This window comes from Daphnia magna, linkage group LG6 (assembly GCF_020631705.1).
Source record: "Daphnia magna isolate NIES linkage group LG6, ASM2063170v1.1, whole genome shotgun sequence".
Taxonomy (NCBI): Eukaryota; Metazoa; Arthropoda; class Branchiopoda; order Diplostraca; family Daphniidae; genus Daphnia; species Daphnia magna.
The window spans coordinates 9,840,057-9,866,164 of record NC_059187.1 but is presented as its reverse complement, the minus strand read 5'-3'; the positions used below and the strand labels follow the sequence as shown (position 1 = coordinate 9,866,164).

Sequence of the window (26,108 nt, the reverse complement as noted above, 5' to 3'; positions counted from 1 at the left end):
GGTCGATAAACTCTGGACAAATTTACATAAATATATTCTGAAAAAAAAACAAAAACAAACAAACAAATATTAATCACCATCACAGAGCGTACGTCGAGAAAAAGGGGGGCACAAAAGTTTCTGGTTGAGGGGAGCTGAAGAGGCAAAAACATCGGTTAGACGTGAGGAATATCTCCATTAGGAAGTATAAATGTAAATGTCATAGCAAAACGGATGGAAGTTGGAAATATTGCAAATGGCACGACCACATTTTTCGCATCATTATGTACAACAAGAACAGGCTTTAATGTAAAACAGCTCGCGGACGTTGCATTGCTAATTCACTTATTATTCGTTAACCGTGACGAACGCTGAAACTGTTTTTCTTGATAAGGCTTTGGAATAATGGATGCGGAATGCAATATTGTCTTTTTCACTATTATTTGCGAATGGAATGTTTCGCACGGGGAATATTCAACGGTCGTTTCTTCTAAAGCCCAATCTTCATGTGTCCACTTGTTATAGGCATGAGCCACGGGATTTGTAGGACACTTTACTGCGTCTGAAAATGTCTTGTTTCTTCGATGTACCCGTAGTGTTTCTACTCGCCAGATGGACGCTCCATCGCTGTGCGCAAGGGCACGGAACCCTCTACCCACAATCCAGCACGTTCAACGACACTTTGCCAGAGCGTTACTTCTTTGCCGCTGGCATCCATCCACTCTACTGGTTTTCCTTGGAACAAACCTGAAACAGTGTAACATTATAAACCAAATACGGCAGGGAAAACTTGATAGAATTTCACACCAGTGCCAAGGTTGAGTCTCAGTCCGCCAAGAAACTCTTTGGTAGCTAATCGGTCATGATTCCAAATGTCCAATTCTAAGGCACGCTCTTTTAGTTCTTGATGAGAAATATCGTCGAAAATGAACCTGCAGTTCCACACAGGATTCGACGTCCTACGACAAATGCTCGTCTTGTGTTTCGTCGGTTTACCCTTTTCGGGCAGAAGTGTCCTATGAGAACAATACTTGAAACTGACGTTTTCCGTTTACGAACTGCGTCATCGGTAAATAACCTACCCTTTGCACAAAGCATCAATGTTTCCGTTGGGTCTAGCGGGGATAAGGCCTTTGGCTTCTTTAACAATTACGTGAAGAGCTCCTTTAGATTTCTTTGTTCTTTTGGTCGGCGAGGATTCACCCGGGATGTATTTGAGGGCAACAATCATATCGCCGCGGTAAAACGGCATCACTCCGGAATCCTCAATCATTTCAGACTATATAAGAAAACGCAATACATGGCCGATCGTTTTCAATGGCAAAATGGTGGATTTTCTATTAAATTTGGTTATTACCCGTTCTTGGAGTTGATACCAATGCGGTGTCGGGTCGTCAAAGATTCGCCCTGCAAGCGGCAAAGTGACTTCACCGAGGAAATCATTGCGACCGAACATATCACTATGCCAAACGGTTAGCCACAGTGTTCGATTCTCCAAGTCGGAAAGCGACGTTGTAAACTAAGAACAAAACAGGCAAGATGTTTTTAAAATATTTCCAAAGTACGTTAAACAAAAATAAAATATTTTGCCTTTAAATTTTCTTCAAACATTGGGGAAAGAGTGTGTTTCTTGACTTTGGTCTTTCGTTTACCGCTCTTAGAACGGTCAGGTAACAGATAGACCTTAGCATACCTGTTGGAATTAGACAGACATCAATTAGAAAAACGAATCGTACGCATTCCTGAGCTTTGGTCATACGGATCTGATCGATTTCGCTTAGTGTCAACAGGCGCCAGGTCTTTGCACTGCTTCACGAAAACTTCTAGGGCAGTCTGGCGGTAATTGTAATGCAAACCAAATTGGATCTCTCCACGGACGGCCACTGTACCGTAACGGGCCTCACCTGCAGCCGAGTAGACACTGGCCATAGAATCGCTGCGAGTCTATAAGTTAAGCAAACAATTCAGGAGTGTTAATTCAGGAGAGATTAATGAACGATCAAGTAGATACTTACGCCAAGTGCGGAGAGAGAAGCACTGCGGGATTTATTATTGACTGTCGTGACGGATAATTCGCTATCTTCCAGCGTATCGGACGCCGATACGCTGGAGAAGGACTCTCCGCTAGCTGCACTGCTGGCCACGCTCGTCCGTAATCCCTCCCGAACAAAGGAAGGACTCGACGAGTAAGGTTCTCTCCTCTCATCTATGAAAAACGATAGAAAAACAACACGCGGTCCATTAAATAAAACATTCAAAATAAACTTGCCAAACACAAACGCAATCGATACTTGTAATAACGCCCATGACGACGCTTGGTTTGCTCTGACGATTGCCCCGTTTCTTCCGTTTGCGAAACTCTTTTGCGGGATCGCATCCGAACAGTAACAGCCTCACAGTCATTGGCCTTGTTATGGCGTGCGCAACAGCAACAACAATATTTGTAAAACAAATCTTTCCACGTACGAGGAGGCGACTCCGAAGACTCTTGAGTAAACGTCTTGTAAGTCATTTCAGTATGACTGACACCGAAAACTAACACCATTTCAAGAAACCGTTTCCGCCTGCTTGAGCCGACTGGCATTATCATTCACGGTACAGGAAACCAAATTTCCAAGCCAAAGTTATAATCGCCGAAAATTCAGGTCTTTCAAACCGCACGGCGGTTTCTTTCCATTTTGTCAAACGTCTCACAAGGTCGGAAAGTCTAAGCCGGGAAAGGGGTGGGCACAAACTACAGTTTCGTTTCGTGTTATTTGTCATGTTGGTCAACCTCCCATTCCTCTTTCACAACGCTATTGTTTAAAATTCAACAAACGGAAGCCCGCGAGGTTAGAATAACGTGAGACGCAACGACGTGAGCGCATGAGCGGAAATTGTTATTCCTGCAGGGGGGAAAGAACACCTTGATTGATCAATAAACGTAGAGAACAAGTAGATTGCGTCTTAGAAAGTTTAGCAGTGATTCCCACGGCTACGAAATCTCTCAATTCCAAAGAAGGAAAAGACGCTGTGGTTAATTTGGCGTGGAACATCTGTCGAACGAATTCGGCAACCGCAAACAAACGCGCACGCCAGCTGTTTCGTGGAAAAAGAAATGTTCACTACATTTACCTGCTAGCATGGAACGAACGTTCCGACGACTGGATAACGAGGCCGCCGATCCTGACGAACGCGGAGTGACCGATTCGACACCCAGCCTGGGGGCAGACGGAGCACGTTGAGGTGTACTACTGCGCTGAGGAGTTTTGGGGATGGTTTCCACTTGGTGGTTATGTGGTGATGCTGACGTATGGCTTCTGAATCCAGGAGGCCTGTAACGGGCCGAACGGACCGGTGTGGCATCGTTCGACGTGTTTAGGCTCGTCTCCGATGCGGAATTGGTGGTCGTGTGGCTCAGTAAGAGCGAAAGTGATTTCTTGACACCGGCCGTTGAGACGGAAATGGACGGTGACGAGCTCGATCCCAAGTCGAGTTCGTTCTCCACGGCGCTCAATGCGGTGGCGCTGCGCGGCAAGGTTGTGGATCGCGGTTCGGATGCTTCGGCGCTCCCTCGTTCCTCCCTCGTGTCGGGCACGCTGGAACGGCGTTTCGAGGAAAGGCGAGTGATTACCAACCGGTCCCATGCGCCATCTTCGTCCTCCGCATCTCCGCTTTGCTGGTGGTCGGCAACGCTGGAAAGTATGGCGCTGCTGGCTGCTGGCGAAGTTGAGAGCAAGACGTCGCTACTGGCTGACCGCTCTCTGTCACGTTCTCGGGCCATCCGCACAGCATCTCTCTCGAGAAGGTTCGGAAGCGAGAACTTGGACGAGTGGCCGGCTGAGGCACCGCGGACACGCAATCCGCGTGAAGAATCTCTGTCTAGCAACTCGCCCGTGCTTGCAAACAGCTCACTCGATGAAGCCGATCCGGCACTCCGCCTGTCAAAACAAAAATCAAAGTTTTACACACGAACAGCGAAACAAAATGGAGCATTGCAATTGGAACGTACCGTTTGGCTTCTAATGAGAGCTTCGTCCGTGAATCGGCTGCAATAGCCGATTCAAAGCTACTACGCCAGCCGGAAAATTCGTCTTCTTTCTCTTCGGCAATGTCAGAGACACCGCTGCTGGATGACTGGAGGGCATCCCTGGTGACACTGTCCCGTGACGTCCGGGCAAAGAGCGAGAAACGAGGAAGCTTGCGAGCTTTCTTGTAAAATCGGTCCTCATCGGCTGGATCTTCTTCGACAACCGAAGCGCTGGCAACGGCCGCAGCGGCTGAGATGCTCATTTCTTGCAACTGCTGTTGCTGTTGTTGCTGTTGCTCCTCAGCCATCCGCCTTCGTTCAGCCTCCAGTGTTCGGGCTCGTTCGGCCAAACGAGCTTTGACACTGCGAGAGCCTCCGCTAATGAAACTACCACTGCTGCGGCTGATCTCCTCCGGAAGAGAAGCGAATCCATCTCCACGGAGGCTGCTGCTGCTACTACGGGGTTGTTGTTGTTGTTGCTGCTGTTGTTGTTGTGGCTCAATCGCTACTAATTGAGGAGGCAGCGACGACGACATCCGCTTTTCGTAACTGTGCAAGCTCTCGAAACCGAACTTGATGTTACTGTTGGAAGTATCTCCATTCTTTTTACGATTCCGGCTGTCGTCAGACGAATCAGGCGACTGTTCGGTATCTGTGGGTGTGTCTTCCGAATCGATGCTGGTGGACAGCGAGCGTTTATCGTCAGAGCAGCTATGATGTTCCTTGTTGCTGACATAAAGACGGCCGACCTTAAAAGTCAAGAAACATTTGATTATCTAGTTGAACATGTGTCGAACCAGGGCTTAGGTGACTTACCTTTGGCAAACGTGGACTGGAGGTGACCGGTTCAAAATGAGCAGCCAATCGGAGTTCTTTCAAACGACTGGCGGATTGTGCATCTTCGTCCAGGCTGCCGGAATGCGAAGTCGTGTCCGGGCTGCTGGCTGAGACTTCGTGCATTAATGCCACCAGACGGTTACCAATGTGATGCAATACTTTAGCAATCATAGGCGGCGAGTTTTGATGCGGCTGTTGTTGGCTAGTGGAAGCATCCTCTGAGCTTGGTCCAGCTGTGGCAGGTGCCACTGATGACGGCGTTGTGCTTGTGGCGGGCTGTTTCGGCCCACTGTTCAAACGCATTAGAGAATTTACAAGTCGTTGGTAAACGAAGGCAGTTTCTTTGTTAAGAGAGTTGCTGGCATCGTCGACTTGTCCCATATGAAGCCACGGGGCTGATCCGACGGCGTTGATTTGCATATGTGACCCATCAGGGCTGCGGTCCAGATCGAACTTCTCGATGATTTCCTGACAGCTGGCTGATATTTGTTGTTGGAGATCTGACCTGTCGTTACCGCCGAGAAGCTCGGGAAGTAAAGTCGTTTGTTCCAGCACGGCTCCGGCCGCTTCTAGATCGCTGCTGGTGTAGTCAGACGAATCGTAACTATCACTCCACGTGTCCTCGCTACTCAGGTACTCGACAATTTCTTTGACTTGTTGATCGTTGATGCCCGGAACTGATTTCATCAGGCGAGTCAATTCCGTTTCGAAGACGACTAACTGCGGTGGCTTGACTTTCTCGCTGCCGCTGTCATTGTTCACTCCGCCGGAAACCATGTTGCGAAAAAAGGCTCGCATTTTGTTCATCATTAGATTCGTTTCTTCGTCTGAGCTCCAGTTGTTGAAGCTATCCTTTCGGCTGAGTTTGCCACTCTTCGACGATTGCGAAGTGGAAGTCAGCGAGCCTCCGTGATCGCCGGAAGAGCCGCTGCTGCCCACACTTTTGCCCGATTTAGAATCACTTTCGTCTGGTTTGTTAACCAACGTCGTGTTCGATCCAGCGAAATCATTGTCGACCGACGGTGCCAATGCAGCTGCGGTTTTCTTCGTTTTTTCGTCAGTGACTCCATCTGAACTGCCACCCGATTCGGATGACAACCGTTGACGGATGCTCTTTTGCGAATCGCTGAGTAGGTCGTCACAACTGCCAACGAAGCCGCTGTCGCGGCTCTGATACTTGCGCGGACAATTGGGATCCAATCCGCTGGCGGATGCAGGTGCAGCAGCGACAGCAACGGCGGCAGCTTGAATTTCATCGACAACGACGGCCGGTGGAGGCACTTGAGGATTCTTCATTTGGTCATTGACAGTTTCCAGGGTCTTTTCCATATCGTCAGCGGTAACAACGTCAGCCTATCCAGTCAAAGAGTAGAGTAATGAATCTGTCCGTCTCATCCATGCGTGCTAAAAATCAATGTTTCACCTGCTGCAAAGATGCCTGATCCTCTATGATGGCGATCTGCTTCTCCACGGCTTGCTGATTCGATTCGCCGGCGGTGCGCTTCTTCTTGCGACGTTTGATGGTATCAAACTGGCCGTCCGTTTTCTCCATGACAATCTCTTCCTCCTCCTCTTCTTCATCGTCGTCCTCCTCTTCGTCGTCGTCATCTACGGATGGAGACGAGGACAACGAATGATGGTGAAGGCTGTCCAGCGGTAGAGAATCGGGATCTGTCGAGAGACTGTCGGATTGGCCACCGTCATCGAGGTCGCTACCAACAAGACTCGATCGGCTCCAATCTGCGGCTTGCATCTGTTGTCCTCTTAGGCCGCGCGTCTTCATCACCTTCTTGCGGCGTTGCTGCTCCGGGCTTGGATGCCCTTCGCTGTCGCTGCCAACACTTTCGCTTCCATCTGAAGAGGTGTTGTTTCCTGTCTGGCCCAACATTTCTGCTCTGTTGCCGTGACCACCGGCACCTTCCAGACCAAGAAAGTTGGTGCGGAAATATTTTTCCAGACGTGATGACGCCAACTCAACCGGATCGGTTTCATCTTCTTCTTCGCCACCGCTTCTGCCTTCCGAGTAAATCGAACTGGACGTCTCAGAGAATGTATCGCTGTATTCGCTCTCTTCGTTGGCGAAACTCGTCCTCCTTTTGGCACCGGTGCCATCCTGATCGTGGCCACCAGCGTTCGAGTTGGACCCGAGGCCTTGAGTGAAATACTTTTCCAGTTCGGAAGGCTCTTTGCTGGTCATTCTCTTGTCCCCGCCCGTTCGTGATCTCCTTTCCCCGCCATCGCTCTCCTCGCAGCTCTCCTCTAGGATCGTATGCAAAGTGAAGTCGATGGCTCGTTGGTTGTAGCCTCGTAGCTCTTCCTCTTGATCCATGTAGACTTCGTCTCCTGAAGAGGCTCCAGACTCGGAATACAGGGACTCTCCGTCGTCACCGATGGAATCCAAACGCGAATCGGAGGGATCGGATTCGTACTGCAGCGTCTCTTGTTCCAGGCTGTGAGACTGTAATAAACATTAGTTAAGGTAAAAGTGCATTTTATTCGACCAAATTCCCTTAGCTCAACTTAATTCACTTAACTCTAGTTAACAGCAAGGTTGAAATGAGGCAAAACAGGGGTTTTGGGTGGGTAGAGTAAAAGTAAAACGTAGGTACACTATAAGTGCTATGGTAAAATAGACTTATCTTTAATTCTACTGGATAATAATTAAATTATTAGTTAAGCTAACTAAAAAATGAAACAATTAAACGCACAAATGATTACCTAAACAAGTTTTTCTTATCCAAATTATGGATTATACTATACATACTTCAACTTGTCACAACCGATCGAACTACAATGATCAAGAGTTATCGTCTGCAACTTGAAACACTTCAGGGTTGCATGTTTCACATAAATCAATCAAATTTTCGTTTTTCATAAATATAATTCTATGTTAATTCATACTTGATATTTAAATACAATTTGTATGAAGTATAACGCTCAACAAAGGGACAAATATCATAACTTCTAATATTCATATTTACATTGGTAAAATCAATCCAATGTAGTAAAGTGAACTTACTGTATACTTTAAGTCTGTATTGTAAAATACAGTCAAGAAAAATACAATTACTAAATAGTAATGAAGAATAAAATGAATCCTTCAGCTAGATTTGATCCATCAACCTTAGAGTTCATTTCCTAGCAGCTTACCCTCACAACTATCCAATGTTGCTCTACTAGCCTGTTATACTTTTTAATTTACATTTAAGTATGATGTAATATTACTTTAGTTTATCGTAAATTAAAGTAACTTAATACTACACCGTATCAAATAGTCGAGTAAGTGGTAACTATGCTTTGCGTTAGAAAAATCAGCAATTGCATTTAATATAGTTATATTTCTAAAGCTAGATTTGAACCTTAAGCCTTTGGCATGCAATTCGAGTGCGAGGCAAACATCCAAGCAAAAAAAATGAAGTGAATTTGATCGCCTAAAATATACTTTCAACCAAAACTAATGACATTTTACCTGAGACGCGTCTTGATCTTCTATAGAAGTAAGGCTGACTTCTTCTTCTTCTTCTTCGTCCAGTTCTTCTCGATCGTGAAGGCCGTTATAAGGATCAGGTGAAGAAGGAGATCGCATTTCAATTGGATTGCGGTGAACGATCGGTTGTTTGCGGGCGGAATTATCGGCCGTGTAGCCAGCGGTAGATTCCAGTTCATACGTAAAATATTTAGCTAATTTCGACGACATGCCATTTGTTTCGCTGTTCATATCATCTTCGTCGCTGGTAGCTAAATCGTGATCCGTCAGTACACCATTGCCAGATATCGTGACACAGGAGCCCGATTCTTCATTCGTTTCCGAATCGCTTCCGCCTCCTTCTCCGGCCGTCCAATCAGCTAGCGTAGGTGACGGCGCTGGGACCTCGACGACACACGCCGCCGTGACGGGCTCTCGGGAAAGGGTGACGGTCACGCCGCTCTCATCGTCGCTGATAACGTGATCGCTGCTACTTCCGCTGCTCGTCTTTCCGCTATTGCCACCCTTGATGAGAACGTAGCTGGTGTACTGTCTGCGCGGAGTTAGCCGGCCGTCGCTAAGGACGGGCGATGCAGTGACACTGCTTTCACCACCGCTGCTTCGTTTCGCTGGAGGTTGTTGGCTGCTAATGGAACTGGAACTGTCCGTGTCCGATTGCGGATCCAGTGCAACTGGATTGGCAACGGTCGCAGCCACTTCCTTTTGGCTGCTCGATTGTTTGATGGCGAACTGACGCAAGTCGTTGTAGGCGGCACTGTTGAGACCCTCTAGAACGGTCTCCTGCTGGGAATCTGTGTCGAATCCGCCACCGGCCCCGTTGCTACTGTCATCGTCACCGCTAGTCGTTTCCGTCACATCCGAATCGGAGCTCAAGAAGCGAAGTGGCCGACCCCTGCCTTCGTTGTGAGTAAGGCCAGCAGGGGAAGAAGACAATTCGGCTGCCAAGACTTGGAAACGAGAGCTGCTGTTGCTGCTGGATGGCGGCGTCAACAGAGACGACGACGAAGAAGCCCGTTCCGGGCTGGACATGGCGTTGCTTTCGACTGTTTTTCCTCCTTGGTTGGCCGCACCGTGAGCCTGTTCGTCGTCGTGGTTGTCGTTTGCCGTTACGTCTTGCTCGTGTTGCTGCCAGGGAGCTCTCGGGCCGACGAAAGAAGCACCTGAGGCTACCAGAGTTGTGTCACTGGGATGTAGCACAACTGACCGTATTATTTCTACCCCTTTCGGTTGGGTGGCGGCGGTGGTGGCCGCAACAAAGGATTCAACTTCCTTTCCTTCTTTATTTCCATCATCTTCTTCGTGTCCGTTGACGGAATATAAATGAGGCGTGACGTTGAACGGACACTCAGCCTGGACTTGGGCAATGTCCTCTTCTTTTTCGTCTTCGTTTTTGCCGTCAGACGTTTCGGTGAGTGCTTCAACTGGGCCAGGAGAAAGGGGCGGCGATAGTAGTAGTGTCGGAGGAGTAGGAAGAGGGGAATCAAGGCCAGCTGATTCTGGCGGCGGTAGGGACGCCTGAGGGCTGTGCATGTGGGGCTGGTGGCAGGAAGCGGCTGAGAGCAGCGGCGGAGCACAACAATGGCTGATTACATCGTCGTCGTCGTGAATCTCCATCGGCTCTTCGGCGGCGGCGCTGCCACTGGCGACCGACGAGGGGAAAGGGGGGCATTGCGGGCCCCCAGCGTTGACAGCATTGCTACTCGTTTTGGCGACGATGGCCACTGAGCCGTCGATGGCTGAAGACAGTGGCGACGATGAATGGTCGCCAACAGCTGCTGCTGGTGGGAGTGGGGGTGGAGGTGTTTGTGTACGATGAGGTGGCCCAGATTTCCAAGGTGGACTACTTTCAACCACTTGAGCTTGTTGACTGGACAGATTTCGTTGAAGGCTTGGACCTGCTTGCGCCGATGTGTTAGCACCAGCTTCTGCTACACACAGCAGAGAATGATCACTGGTATAGCTCTGCTGGGAAGAACTGGAATGGGCTGGCAGTGTTACCTCCTCTGTTGGAAGCTGATTCACTGTCACGAACGTTGTGCTTTGATTATCAATGGGGGTGGCACTGCTTTGTATCGATTGGGCCACTACGGCTGCACTAACACGACTTTCTACTCGCGAAGATGGAGATGGAAGACGAATGTTGTTGGCGTTGGTGCTGGTGCTTGGTCGACTGGCGTGATTGCCCTTCTGACCGTTCAAGTGAAAGTGTCCGTTTTCTTCTCTAGTGCGAAGCTGCTGGTCGGGTAAAGCGTGGCTACACTGCTGACTCAGGTGTACTGACTCGATTCGTGGCGCAGATGCTGAAACTTCGCTTGCATGAACAGCTGGCGGCGAAATGTCACCAGAGGCATTGCCGCGCCACCTCTTGGCGGCCGGAGCAACCGCAACTCGCGAACCTGTCGGTCGAATTCGATAGGTGTTGTTGATTTTGCCCAACAGGGGGCCGGCTAGCCAACTGGAATTACTAGCACTGCCCGGTCGGCCATTGCCCTGCCGCAGTGTCGTATTACGCAGTAGCTCTGGCGAACTGGGGACCGGCGGAGAAGACATGGCATTCGTCAAGTTCCAGTCACCTTTGGCTGTGTAAGCCTGGATTTCGGTGAAGATTCGATCGCGATACTCCTGGAAACCCGGCAGAGCCATTCCTTCGGGAGAATACAAGCTGGAAATAAAGCTGTTGCTGGTAGGTTCAAGCGAGAGAATGTGGTCGTGATAGCTGAGCTCTTCAACCGAACGTTCGCCGCTAGATCTTTTGGAATCAGAACGGCTGAAATAGCTCCGAAGTTTACCACCACCTGCAGAGCTCTGATTTGTCGCAGTCGTTTCACTCAGAAGCGAGTGCAGGCTGTGAGTGCTGGAACGCGAACTGGCTGGCACTTGCCAAATGGGTACGAAATGTTCGGTCATCATGTGATGAGGAGGAGGAGGTGGCGGAGGTGGTCCATCTCTGATGAAATGGCTCATGCTCTCGTATTCAGAATTGAACGTTTCGGCTTCAAAATCCACGCTGACACTACTGGCGTCGAAATCGGTCTGCACTTGGCGGGAGGCGTAGGTGACCATGCTGGTCCAAGGTAAACAATCGTCGATGGTCGACCCGCGCTGACTGACTGTTTCATCCACACTCGTCCAGCCGTAGTTGAAATCGTCCATCATGAACGTCCTGGGCGACTCGATACCGAACGACGACCGTTGACTGCTGTCATCCGTGGTCGTTACGCCGCGTAGACGAACGATAGCCGAACCGGAACTGGAACAAGTGCCCGTGTTGGCAGTGACAGTGACTGGTAATGCTGGTTTAGCCGCTTGTTGTTGCAGTTGTTCGGGTAACTGTTGTTGTTGTTGTTGATGCTGGATAGGTACGGCAGCAATAGGCGGTTGTGGCTGCTGCTGCCCTCTAGCGGCGAAAAAATCCCAATCACTCTCGTCGATAAATCCGGCCGCCGACTCTGAATCGTGCACACTGCTGGAACGGCACGTCTGCCGGGAATGGCTGTGCATTTGATCAATGCCCATCGTGTCGTTATCGAAACTGCCTTCTAGCGAATCGCCCGACTTGGACGAATCGGAACTGATGAAAACGATCTTGTAATCGTCGCCTTCCGGATGCATTTTGTCGCTGTCCAGCAGGCCACCGATGTCGCTGGCCGTGTCGCTACTGTTGGGATACGTTTGACTCTGGGCCGTCACGGTTCTCTGCTCACTCGATTGCTGTTCGCGATGAGTCCTTTTTGTGCAAAGAGAAATCTCTTCGTTGGTGCCATCGGATTCGTCCGATCCGCCTACACCTCTAGCCCCTGCCTCCTCTGGCGGAGGTCTTCTCTGTTGAACCGTCACGTCACTTCGTTCGTCATCCGTTTCCTGATCATCTTGGCCCGTCTCGCTGGTTTGAACTGACGCGTCTTGCATCATCGTCACCACCGATCCTTCCTCCTCTTCATCACGTCCGTCGCCGTAATCGACGACGATTTGGGCCGGTTCGGCCGTCACAATCGACATGGGCGCTACCGTCGCGACTCTTGACGGATTGGCCGCCGAGTTACTCACTTCTCTCACTTCTTTCGTCACCGTTATTCTATCCTCCGTTGTCCGCGTTGTTGTCCTCTTGATTGGACTGACGACGGCCTTCTTGATCGATGGCTTTTGACCTTTTATTTGATTTCATTTTTTTTATATATACGTGTGTGTGTGTGTACGGAATCGGCCGGCATATCAATATCGGGACAATCAAACGAAAAAAACAAACAAAAACAAAACAAACACACGAATTGATATAGAACGGCGATTCGGTTTGATGATTTGGAACAATCGATTGTTTCGAATCGATTTTTTCCCTTTTTTTTTGTCTTGGTCATGTCAGCAATCATTCACGACCAACGAGGGCACACCGTTGTAAACAAGAGTGAAATGGAAAGGGGAAGGGAAAATAATAAAGCGCCCAACAACCCGTGTCTCCTTTCGCCAGTTTGGTTTTTTTTTTGATGATGTTTGTATTATTTTTTGTTTAATTAAATTTTGCGCGTGTGTGTGTGAGTCTATCATGTAGAAGATGATAAGGAAGAGGACGCGCAGCGGTGGATGGCAGCAGTTGTTGTCATGGTAGTAGTAAGTAAGTGTTAGCAATCAATTGCCAAGAGATTTTTGGTTTGAAAGAGAAGAAACAGGAAACACAACGAAAGGGATTTTCACACAGTTCCGGCTTTGAAGAAGGATTAGTGTCCAGTCACGTCTGTCATCGAACATAGAAAAATTCCGAAAAGATGAAAAAAAAAATTAAAAAAAAAAAAAAAGAGGGGGGGTTAGGAATTGGACAGAGAAGAGAAGGCAGCTAATCCGTGACACGCGCAAACATATTCAGCAAAAAGCAAAAAAAAATGAAAAGTCCAATAGCAGAAGCGCAATCACGCACACACACATTTTCACGAGTCGAGCAAGAGCCATCACAAAGAATCGGGTCGAATTAAAAAGTGGAGAAAAACAGAAGAAGACGAACATTTTTCGTTTGTTCGAATTGTTAAACGAAGCAGAAGCGTAGGAGGCCAAACAGGAAATCGTGAGTCGCGTGTATTTTTATCAGGAAAAGGGTTCAGTGAAAAAAAAAATCAACGTGCGGAATAATATGCCAAGTGCAGATTTAAAAGGGAAGGAATTAAAAAAGGAAACAAAACAAAAAGCATCCGGAACGGCTAGTATTAATGAAGCGTTGCAAACGTTCAAGTGATTATAAAACTGTCTGCTGGATGGGTGACAAGTGAAAGAATAAGAGCGGCAGCTGAGAATGGACAGCGTGGGGACGACGGTGATGCATAAACGTAGATTGGCTATTTTTACCTTGGCCATCGGCGTCCGTCTTGATCCGCTTGGTCGTCGTCTTGTTGCGGTAGACGCTGTGCTGCGGCTCCACCTCGATGGCGTGGTGGCGAACGGACGGCGCGCCTTGCTGCCATTCCTGATGATCTCGAGCCAGATAGACTGTCGTTGTTCCAGCGTGAGGATGGTGTTGAGGCTGGACGACACCCGTCAGCCGGTGCGGACTCTGAGCGAGGCCGTGCCGTTTGCTCATCCGCGGCATCGTCGACGACTCGTTCATCTGATGCACATGAGTCGGAGGTTGGCCGGCTCTGTTGTTCGTCGGCCGTTTGAGAGAACGCGTGTCCGTCATCGTGACGCGGATGGCCGACGACGACGGATTGCGCAACACGACCTGCTCCTGCTCTTGGTGCTGGCCGTCGATGTAGACACGATTGACGTTGTTGCTGCGAGAGGCCGACTTGCCGCCGGCGGAATCGTTGCTGACATCGGCCGTCGAACTGCTTCCCCTGCGCGAAGAACTCTGCTGGCGCGTACCGGAAGAGTTGCTGGAATCTCCGCTTTCCGGCCGCCTGCGGCTGCTGGAGCGATCCTCGTTGTGGCGCCGCTCCAACGAGGCCGGCACGCTCCGCCCCACCTGATGACTCTGCGTGCCCATTCGGATGGTTCTCGGCCGGCCTCGATGACCCCCGCTGGCCAAGCGGTCGACACTTCCCGTCCGGCCGTGATAGTCGGCCAGTTCCTCCTCGTACGTCTTGTAGGCGATGCGCGGGTGATGCGGATGGTGCGGTTGCTGATTGTGGTGGTGGTGCTGCGCCAGGCCTCGGTCGATGCTGCGCGTCCTCTCGCGGAACATGAGCCGGGCATCGGCCGGCATGTCCCGTTCCAGATAAATCATGTGATCCATATCGCCCGACATGCTCCTGGCCATCGGATTGGCCATCGGGTTGTGGGGCAGAGGTATCCGCGACGTCTTTCTGCTACTCCGCAATTCGACCATGGGGGGCAGCTGGACGGGCTTTGCCCACGCCAGTTGAGGCGGTTTAATCGGCAGCCAATCGTCGACGGGCGCCGGCGGCGGTGACGTCGATCTCCATCTGGATTTCCAAATCGTGTCGACATCGATTCCAGGTAGAATCGGCCTGCCTCTCGGTTGCTGCTGGCCAATGCCCGGTCCGACGTCGGGAGTTAATCCGCGCCGGACGGGTTTTTCGTATTTGGTTTCGTAATAGTCTTGATAACGCGACGCCGCCGACTCTTGCGGTGGCGGAGGGCGTGGCGGTGATTGACTCGAGTGCGGATGAAGACGGCCAAGGACCACTTTCCCTTCGTAGGTGGCCAAATCGGCCTGGGAAAGGCTGGCCGAGCGTCTCGGCTCCAAGCGTGACTTGACAACGCCGTGATTCTGCGGCGGCGGCTGCTGTTGTTGCTGCTGATGCGCAATGATGCTGTACTGGAGCGGCGGATCTCGAGGCTCCCACACAAGGCCGCCATTGCCTCCTCCTCCTGCTCCTCCTGCGACGGCAGGCGGTCGATTCTCGTCGTCCGGCGCGGCCGGCTTATTGCTGGCTCCTTGCTCTTGCTGTTGTTTGCCCATCGTCGATCGCTGGCCGTGCAGCTGGGGTGACTGTTGTTGATGGTAGACTTGGACCCGTTCCGCCGAAATGCCTCCCTCCTCTTTGGAGCTGGATGGATCTATGCATCACGAAAGACGGCGGAAGAGAAAAGAAGAAACCACATTAAGAAAATGAGACCAAGTCACGCCATCAAGTCAATTCATCAAGATCTTCTCTTTGGTATATGAAACAAACAAAAAAGGAAAAATCCCGAGAGAGAGAGAGAGAGGGGGGGGCAAAGAGAATGGAGATTACAAGTGCTTCCGGATGCCCAATTAGTTTAAGAGAACAAAGAGATGTAACGCACGCATTGAAACCCTCGTCCGCCTCTGCCTCGACACCCCAAAGAGAAACCAACGGAGATCTAAATAAATAATCACTGACGCTCTTTCATGCAATTCAAAAAAAAAAAGGAAACTCTAACTCTTAAATATAGTACCACATTTAATTCGTTTCTTTCTGTATGCATTTTTTTGTTTTTTAATAACCTAGTCATCATTCATCACGTTTAAGACCGTAGCTTTTCCCCACTCAGTTTCCACGTAGTCTAGGATCTAGATTTTGTCTTTTCTCGTTACTGTTCCAGTCGGGAAACGGTTACGGCCGGTGTGGAATTTTTTTATAACTTTAATGGACTACTATAATTTCAAACTTAAAAAAAAAATATGATGATTGTCGCCTTCGTTGGCTTCTTGCCTCCCGAATGGGCAGAGTGGAAAAACGATGTACTTACTAGATATTGTCCAGCTGCGTCGGATGCCTCTGGCCACAATGTCTCCGGCATCGACCCCATCTTTGCTGAATCGCTGCCGGCTAGGCCTTCGTATAAACGAATTCATCCATTCACCCGTCGCCGCCTCCACCGATCTGCTTTTTTGCGAGAAAATCAAAGAAAAACGCAAATGAATCCAATGCGAATGAAAACCATTTGTTAAACATGCGCATTAAAACGTGGGCTCGCGAACGGACTCAATTCTGATGCGCATGCGCACGGCCAGTTTTCCTTGTCATCGAGTCCGCACCTACATGTTTGACGTACGTGCTTATTATTAGGGAAAGGACGTACAGAAATATAAAAAAATACGAATTTAAACCGTGGGAAATATCGGCAAATGTTTCGTTTCCTCCCTTTTTTTTATTCTTTTGTCTTGTTCATTTTCCACCTGGAACTTTGTGTGTGCGCGCATTAACGAGCGTAACGTATGCGCATCTCGCAACGGCCGACCGCAAATGCTCTGCGGATGTGATTGCAAGAAGAAGAAAAATCCCGACTAACCAACGATGGATGTACGTGAACTTTCCACCACCGCTATGTCGCCAATGGACGATCAAAGAATTCAGGACGTCGATCAAAAATCGTTGTCACCCATCACTCGTTTCGCGGTACGCACGTAGCAGCTGCCGTGGCATTTTCCATGATCGAACGATCGATTTTTTGTTGCTGTTGTTGTTGTCTACTTCCTTTTCTTGAATCGAGTTGAATAAATGTAAGGGAAGTCTATGCAAGTTCGACGTAACTGTGAATAATGGCCTCGTCCTAACCGAATGTGTGATGAAGGACATCGACCAGACACAATAACTATGACAACAAATGAACGCGCAGTCGGTCGATCGAAGTCAATGGCTTCCACCAAAATTCCCATTTTTTTTTTTTGTTATTTTTGATGGGATGAGTTGGAGAGAGATTTTTTCCCCCCCCCTCTTTCTACTGGAACGAATGGCGTAGAAAAAAAATAAAATAAATAAATTCTTTCCCCAATTTTTGTGTGTGTGTGGGTCTGTGTGAGAGTTCCGTCTTTTCGGGAAATAGAAAATGGTTAAAAAATTAAAAGATATTTATGAACGGCTTTCCTCTCTAGTAATCCGGTAGTTGTCCAGCACGATTCGGAAATTTCACACGCCGCCGTGATTTTCCATTTCTCGCATAAAGAAGCCAAATAAAAATAAAAATTCACGCGGCCATGTATAATTATCGAATCCAAGTACCTGATACGGCCGATGTCGACAAACTGCCACCGAAACAACAAGACAAATGAGTTTCTGACATTTTTTTGCTTTTGTTTTTCAATGTTCACATTTCACGCGCGAACGAACGCGTTCCGCACTGTGACAACGGGCGCGTTCCGCCAACATACAAAGAGATCCTGAGAAAGCTGGCCACGATTTCCCAGCTTCTACAATTTCTTAATAAGAGCTGTTTAATATCAAACTAAAATTTCTTCTTTTCCAGATTAAAAATAGACGACAACAATAGGTTAATGTCCGCTGAACATCCCCTACAAATCGATACGTAACTTGACCCTGATTGTTACAAAAGAAAAGAGGCTCTACAGACATTCCTGGCCTGTAGATGTTTCTTCTTCTTCTTCTTCTTCGTGATATTACTAAATATTACACTATGTTGTAAAGAAGTTGAAGAACCTGCTGGAAAGAAAAAAAAAACGTGAAGATGAAAGAAAAAAAAAAAAAGAAAAAACCCTGCGGGAGATGACGCCGTTATTCGGCAGACAGACGGGAGAAGAGCTGCGGGCCAATATGTAACCTCTACAGGACCTGTTTAGCCTCCCCCTCTCTTTCCTCTATTTTATTATTTTGACCGTCACATTCTTTTTAAAAATTATTTCGTTTGGTAAGGGAGAACCGGTGCAACGTAACCAGAAAAAAACAAAAATTCCATTGTAGGATTTACCTGTCACGTACATAGACAAATTGAAGATGAATTGAAAATGAATTTTTCGTTTGGGAAACGACAAGAGGGAAAGAAAAATTGACTGCCCGACAGTTTGATTTTTTTTTTTTTGGGGGGGGGGGTTTAAATCAGCAAAAACGAACGAGAGTTTGATGCCTACCCCGACTGGTGTAGGTGGAGGAATTGCTGATCAATGAGCCCGAAGACATTATTCTGCATTCTTCCCTCCCTTGCAAACAAAAACGATAGCCAACCGTTAGAGGGAAGGCCACCTCCGTTGGTTGTTCTCCTTTAACCAATAATTTTTAAAAACCGGTTTCTTTATTTTTTGTAAATGATTCTACCGATTGGAGTTTCACTAGAAATTTTACATTTAGCTATACTGCAGTGAAATGGCAGCCAGGCAAAAAGAAGCCACTTTGAATGTCAGATCATTCGTTGATGGCCCTGTTATCCAACCTTTCCATCACGTTAGCGCGTGAATTATCAGTTAGTTCAAAGGAATCCGTTCGATACATTCGCGACGAGTGCTTTTCGTGACTCGTTATTTCCTCTAGAGTTTTCTTCTTTGTTCTTTCCTCTGTCTAACTGGCGGATCGGCTCCATTCAAATTGCGGCCGCGTTCAACTACACGGCGATGGGGGTAGACATTCAGCCGTTGCACGGCACCATTTTCTAAAGGGCCTGCCTGCCGCTAATTGAGGAAGTTTGCCGAGCACACAAAGCGGGCCGATGTACGCATATTAAGGACTTAATTAGCGCATGTTTTGACTCATTATTTTCGGATGTACTCACGCTGTCTTGTAGCAAACGGTGCAGACCCAGTCGGTGCCGCCAGTGGAACCGGAAGCTTTTGGCACATTGTATTCACGACAGGCTTTGCAGACGCGCTGTCGGCAAGACTTGCATAGGGCGCCCCGATTGATGATGCGGCCGAGACCGGTCCTACATCGAGCGCAACATCGGCCGTTGACGCTGTGATGATCCGCTGCTGTTCCGGCCGCTATTGTCACCGCCTGAGACTCTGTCGTGCACGTCTTCAGGGCGCCTTTCTTCCTCAGAAACTGCAACTCCGTCTTTAAACGACTAAACAAACACAAACAAGAGAAAAGATCATCAATCAAGGACAACAGGCTCATCTTCAATCGACCGTGAACAGAACAAATCAAATCACTTGCGATTGGTCTACCAGAGATTGGAGGGGCCTATTCAGGTACACGTGTACTTCTACCTGGAACTGTATTTTTTTTATATTTCTCATCAACCGCCGACACTAGTCGACAACGATGGCGGAACACCCACAGATGGGCTGTGCAACAGTCTGGCTGCATAATGGGGATACCAGTCTTATCCATCGACACTTTCCGATTCGATTTCCTGTTGGCGGACGTCATTGTGTGCGCGGTCGACAAACAAATATGGCCCTTCCGCCAAAAAACACATCATTATTCCGTTCCGTGGGGGGGAGGATGGCACTTGAAATGGGGAACCACATCAATGTTTCCCCTCCATTCAAAGAATTATCGTACGCTTGACTCAACGCGAACAGTTTACAAGAATCAGCGTGAAATTGCGAATTGCTACATTACTGATTACGTCATTACCAAACGAATTGGCTCTTTTATAGTCTGTACTTACTAAGATCAATTCGAAGTGGAATTCTTTCGAATGTTCACCTTTCGCTCTTTCCGACGACCATGACGTGTGGGCGAGAGAGAAAGAGAGAGAGAGAGGAAAAAGAAAGAAAGAAATGATTTAAACGGAAGAGGCTGGCCATCTTAGGACGCTCGAGGGCACATGATGAATCCAACATTTAAACAGATTGTTGTTTTGCCATTCGAAATTCTTTTTCAAAGTTATTCTTATCAGCCCAATCGTGAATGATATAAAGCACAGCTAAAAACACATAACCACAAACACAGGACACCGAACAAGGCAACTTCTTCATCATCAAAGTTGATCAAAATGCGAACGCTCTTTTCGTCTTGCGTGGGTTGATGGCCCGGCCAGCAAAAAGAAGAAGAAAAAAACCCAAAAGGGAATAATAAATGATTTAAAAAAAAAAGCCGAGGGAGCTGAAAACAAACTTGCAAAGTCGCTTCGGGGCGTCCAGGAGAAAAAAAACTCCGTTGCATCCCCCACTCTGCGCACAATGCAAACGCCTTTTACAGAAGTCCCGAAAAAGAAAATAAAAAAAAAGCAAATGGGAATAGACGGAAGAAATGCATATTCAAAAAAAAAAGTGGAAAGAAGAAGAAGAAGAAAGAGAAGAAAAAATGTTATATGCAAAGAATCCTTTGGGTGGGATGCTGTGCTGACTCGGATGACCTCGAAAAACATTGACGGCGTCATACCTTTCGTTCGAGTCTCGTACGCACAAACACGGAGCATTTACGACGAAGATGATAAAAACATACGCCACTTTCACTTTGCCTAGACGTTGCGCGATTGTCGTCAAACACAGCCCCACCTCCCCACCTTTTTTTTTTTCGGTGGGTGGGTAAAGAAAAAATATTGAAAAGAAAAACGAGGTAAAGAGTAATTCACATTTGGGTTGAGCGTGAATGCGCTACGAACAAGAGAAAGAAACGGCTTATTTTCTGTTCCCTTCTTCTTAACGATGTATAACCTGTCTTATACTTTATGCAGGCCAAGGTTGTGTGCCGTGTTTCTTATACGTGAAATAATCTTTGCTTTGTTTGTGTGTATTGGTGGAAGAACCGCAGAGAAAAAGGGCGGAGAAGAGATAGACTGCAAAGAGAGAGAGAGAGAGCTGATCATTCTATTTTCAAGCCAAACAAAAAATAGAGGACCATTCACGCACATTTAATGGCGCAATCGAATCAATCAACAAGTTTAGATGGCCTCTCTCTCTCTCTCCCCCCCCCCCATGTCTACATTTTTCTTCTTGTTCAAGGATTCTCTTTTGATTCTCGTGATTCAATAGAACTCTATGGAATGATGCTTATGGCAGCGTTCGTGCGTGCCCCCTTTGCGTGCCGCTGTACAACTCAAAGATTCCCTCCCTCGGGTTGTTGCGGTACACAAGGCCCACGGGCCTCACCACCTGTACGACGCGTAGCCCTCGCAACAGGCGTCAAAGGGGTTACATCCAACAAAAAGCTAAAACAAAAAAATCTGGGTTAACGGTCATCCTTAATTAACATTATTTTTCAAAAATAAGAACCCAAAAAAGAAAAAAAAAAATTAAGGTGTTCCATGGAGTCGAACTCGGTGAGTGTCGTTCGTGCTGGGACTAGTTAGTAATTTTCTTTCAGTTGTTTAACCCGCATTCCTTTCTCATTTCGAAAACCGTAAAAAAACAAAAAAACAAAAAAAGAAATGATTGCGATAGAGGGAGCTGTGTTTAAAAGAATGTCTTCGCATTTCATACTGGCTGAACTGGGAGATAATCAGCAAAAAGGGCCGAGAGACTGTTACAATCCAGGTGTTACCCCCAGCCATTCTTGATTTGGCTACAGTTGACCCGGATTAATGTCAACACCGTTTACAAACACACATTTTCTTTCTTTTATCCTTTAACGTAATGCGTGTGTGTGTGTGTGTGTTCCCTTTGAAGAAACAAACGAACAAAATTTACAACCCGTTTTTTTTGTTGTTCTCTTTCGGACTAAAGAAATGGCGGAAAATGTGTTTCTTCTTCATTTCGGGACAATAGAACGTGAGCGCTTTTTAAGAAGGTAAAGAATGTCTGACATTCAGCAGAAGCGGGACACGAGAAGGGGGTGAAATTAAGGTTAAAAATATTCGCTGATTCGTTGAACTCGCTTGTCTTATGCGAGCTCCCCTCCTCGTTCTTCTTTTTTTCAATCGAAGTCAGTTGGATTTGTGCACGCAGTCAAAATGAGTGACATCCAAATGAGTGAGAAATGAATGCCGCAACAAGGGCGCACTTCCTGCCCTTTTGCCAGGGATGCGGTGCAAGAGGTAAAGAAAGAGGCACAACTGAGCTCGGCTACATTTCAGACAGAGATTAATGGATGACCTCAGCAACCAGACACACACGGCAAGAAGACCCGTCCTCCTTCTTGAAACCACTTGTTGAACGGTTTTACACGAAACAATTGATTTTCGGTTGTTTTCAAACGAAAAAATAAACTAACCAAAAATATTCACGCCATTTTTACCTCATAGTTCTTTGTTCTTGACGTCAAACAATTATCCCCCGTGCGTTATCGTCGATTATCGTCGAAGCCAAATGAAACGGGCCAGCACTTGTTTGCTTTTAAAACATGATGGCCATTCGTCTCGGATTTGCACTCACAACATCAAAAATATGTCTTGCCAAGTCCACAACAACAGCAGCAACAACAACAACAACAACCAAAATCAAAAAATCTATTCTTGTTGAGGCTGTGCAGCGGCAGCAGCGAGACACACGCAGGAGCGGCCGACAAACACTGGCGAGCTTGACTGAGGGACAAGATCAGAATGCAGCGTGAGTCTCCCTTTTTTTTTTTTTATTCCTTTTCCTTCTTCGTTTGTTAGAAGAGCCACGCCAGCAACCAGTCAGCAACTAAAGTTCTCTCGTAAAAATACACAAAAAAAAAGGAGCTGCAAGTTGCCCCGCAGCGGTTATTCCCTCTCTCTCTCTCTCTCTTTTATACACACACACACACACACATTTCTGTACGTGTAGAGAGCCCAACCCACCTGTCTTTATTTCCATCCAACCACACGTACACTACCACCCTCAAAAACGTATGACATAGAAAAGAAAAAAAAAAGCCCACCGATTTTTGTTGTTTTGTTTGTGTGTTATGGGCCTTACGTGAGGGCTAAATGTGAGCAACGTTATTTTTGGACGCATTCGATTGCAAGCGGTGGATAATGGCCGCCCCTCCGTGAAAACTCTTCATTTCTCTTTTGTAACATGTTACGTTATTGACAAATAAAAATGCCGATGGGCCGTGAGGTACTCGATCAATAGAAGGTACATAGTGAAATTCAAAACTGGTTCGGACGACGCATACAAAACAACAAACAACGTGAGATTCTTCTCTTTTCAGCACCCCCCCCCCATCCCAAAAATAAATGTCGATTCACTGTGTCGATTTCATCTCTCTCCCTTCTTTTTTTTTTTTTTTAAGATTTTTCCTTGAAAAAATTCGAACAATTTCCCACAGGTTTCGAATGTTTCTCAGTTTTTACGCATTTCTGTATCTTTTTTTCTTTTATCGCTTCCGAACACACAAAAACACACAAAAAGGGAAGGATCTTATAAGAACGGTATGGATGATTGTGTTACAAAGTATTAATCGCTAGATGACAATACCTCCCCACCCTCATACCTATCCCCCTCCACCCCACCCCTTGGTGTGTAACCTGTACACACGGCACGTAGAGCTCTGAAAGAATGATGGATTGATGGTCAGATGGATCTACTTGCTGTTGGCGATAGAAGAAAACAAAAAAAGAGAAAAGCTATCGGTTTGATCGCACCGTCAGTTGAATCCAGCCGAGGGTGCGGATTTTTTCGCTTGTTAATCCGATATGACCCCCGTTTCTTTTTCGGTATGTACATTGTCCACTTTTTTTTTTTTCAGACATTCTTATTGTCTTTTTTTTGGGGGGAGGATATCCGTTGATGGGCGCCGGAAGAAGTAAAAAGCGAAACACTTGTGTTGCTTGCGAAATAGAAATGAGACCGTTGGCAATAATTTATCTTTTCAAGTGTGTTGGCGGATATTTGGATGATTTCATCCACTCGCAAGACAAATGTCGATGGTGGCGCCAGGCATTGCGGCGCCGGCCAGGATTTATTTTCTCGCCTTCTTCTCTTCTTTAGTACATGATCTCTTGCTCTGTGTTTTCATCGTTGTTGTTGTTTGTGATGTCGAGTTGTTTGTTGTCTTTATAGCAAGTGATTTCCGTTCCGTTTTTATAACTTTAACGGCCCTCTTTTTTTTATTTTCTATAGTCGTCCGCCCTTCTTTCCCTCAAATGGCCAGGAGAGACGGTTTTCTTTCTTTCTTTCTTCGATAGGAACATTGAAAAAAAAAAAAAAATCAGAGGGGGGGCCCACGGACTAAAGAGATGTTCATGTCTTCTTCGTCGCCGTTTTCCTTTTGAATTTCAAAGCAGGTCAAAAGGTGTGTCTTTTATTTTTCAATGAAAAAGAAAAGCCCAGCCAGACAATCATGGGCCGATTTGGACTAATAAACATCGGCAGCATTTTGCTAAATGAAGTACCGCCGAGCATCATTGGTGTAATACACAAGTGTACATTTCTAGACCGAGCCAACAACCCCCCCCCCCCACCTCCACAAAATGTCGTGAATATTATACAGTTCAAGTACTTTCTGTGTCGTCATTTCCCCAATTTTTTTTTTATTTTTTTTTTTCATTGGGAAAATACGCTAACGAGCCTCGAGGTGATGGAGGAAAAAGGTCGTGACGTGATAATGAAGGATCTCTCTCTCTCTCTCTTTTTTTTTGGGGCGGGGGGGGGTTCTTCCTACAATAGAAAACTCCGCCCGTTGTTCACCTTCCCAGCACCGCCACTCAAGTGAAATAAAACAAAACAAGAAGAGATGAGTCGAAAGGACCGTGAATGCAACCAGACAGAGAGAAAAAAAAAAAAAAAACATTTTCAACGTTCATCTTTTTTGAAAACAAGACATGAAAAGGTAGGCGGCCTTGTGACCTAGTTCCTCTTAAGTTTTCGTGCTGCATAATACCACCCCATGACGTCAAATCGTCTCTGCTCTGGCGGGACTTGCGTTTTTTTTTTTTATATTTTTCTCTTTTTTTTTTTTGCTTTGTAACGCACGCAACATCAAATAAAATTCGTGTGGGTCCACCAAAAAAATAACAAATAAAAATGGGGAAAATAAGGGGCCAATCATACGATACTTTGTGTGTAAGAGCACAGAGTTTTTCTTGCGTTTGCACGACCGCACCATCACCTGGACGAGTTATTACATTTTTCCTTTCTAGTTTTGTGAAGCGAACGAAATGGCCGACAATATAAAGCGACTGCAAGAAAAATGCAACAGTGTCGCCGCCTTATTATTTTGGGCAACACAATGGCGTGGCTTCGTTTGATACACACAGGATATGTGCACACAGCACTCAAACGAAAACGAAGAATCGGAAATAGTGTAACAGACCACGAATGACTCACGTGCGCTTTTTCGTGATTAACTAATAAAAGCGCGAGCTACAAAAAGAAAAATATCGTCAATAAAATACAAAATCCCGGTCCATCCCTAATAATGAAAGACACGTGACCGATGCTTACTTACGACGTAATCTACCTAGCCTCTCCCCCTAGCTAAATACAAAGATGCGGATGTTGAAATCAAATGATTCCAAGAAAAACGTTGCGTTTTTACTTGGACTTTATAGATGAAAGGGAACTCTCGTTATTATCTTGGTCGAGCCAACAAAATGGAGCCTTGCGTGCATTGGTCGGTGGGGGGAGGCTTCCAGAGTCTCGGTCGGGAGTCAAAACATCGATCACGACGCTCTCTATAGCACATAGTAGTCCTACGTTTATTATTCCCATTTTTATGACTTGTTTTTTTCTGATGGGATTTCTCCTTTTTATTTTTTTTTTCTTCGTTATTATTCTGCTCGCTAATACAACAACCCAAAAAAAGAAAAAAATCCGTCATTCTTTGATTCATCGGATGTGTGCTCAAATAGTAGATATATAATATACATATGAAAGCAGCTGTGTGCCCTGCGGCTTGCGGATGAAAACACTGTACTACGGCCGCTGTTGGTGTGTGTGTGCGCGCACCAACACCAAGCGGATAACGATATAAATCAAAAGCTTTTCCAATGACTTAAGCGACGACACATAACGAACCTCTAATCCTATACACACTACCCCAGAAAGGGGGAGGACATGGGGGCTGGATGACTGAGGATGAGAGATTCGACTGGAACTAGTACCCAATAAAAAGGAAATAGATGCAAAGATGTTGTCCTACCGTATGCGTTCCAGTTCGATGTGACGGAGTTGGACGTCGCGACGCAGTACAGTCAGAATGTGAAGACGCTCCTCGTCCGTGTACGAACGCCAGGGGATGTCGTAGTCGGTGGAAGATTGGGGCGTTGGCTTTGCTCTCTCGTCATGCCGGCACTTTCGGTTGGGTGATGTGGAGGCGACGGGACCCACGTCACTGGGTTTCATTTCCGGCAGCAGGGGGT

General features: G+C 47.0%; 1 protein-coding gene across 2 annotated transcripts; it reads right to left on the bottom strand.

The window, feature by feature from the left end:
* Positions 1-8: 8 nt before the first annotated feature.
* LOC116925774 lies at positions 9-26,091 on the bottom strand. Of its 2 annotated transcripts, none has more exons than XM_045174746.1 (16): positions 25,889-26,091; positions 18,723-19,013; positions 15,972-16,105; positions 13,644-15,317; positions 8,295-12,460; positions 6,249-7,283; positions 4,805-6,178; positions 3,971-4,737; positions 3,094-3,899; positions 1,995-2,185; positions 1,739-1,923; positions 1,570-1,672; positions 1,337-1,498; positions 1,062-1,258; positions 787-995; positions 9-726 (listed from the first exon to the last, which is right to left on the bottom strand). In XM_045174746.1, the coding sequence occupies exons 1-16, from the start codon at positions 26,089-26,091 to the stop codon at positions 581-583; spliced, it is 11,643 nt and encodes a 3,880-aa protein (XP_045030681.1). In that variant the 3' UTR covers positions 9-580. The 2 variants fall into 2 exon arrangements, with proteins under 2 accessions (XP_045030681.1, XP_045030682.1); XM_045174747.1 differs by lacking the exon at positions 25,889-26,091 and adding an exon at positions 22,076-22,442.
* Between the last annotated feature and the right edge of the window lie 17 nt (positions 26,092-26,108).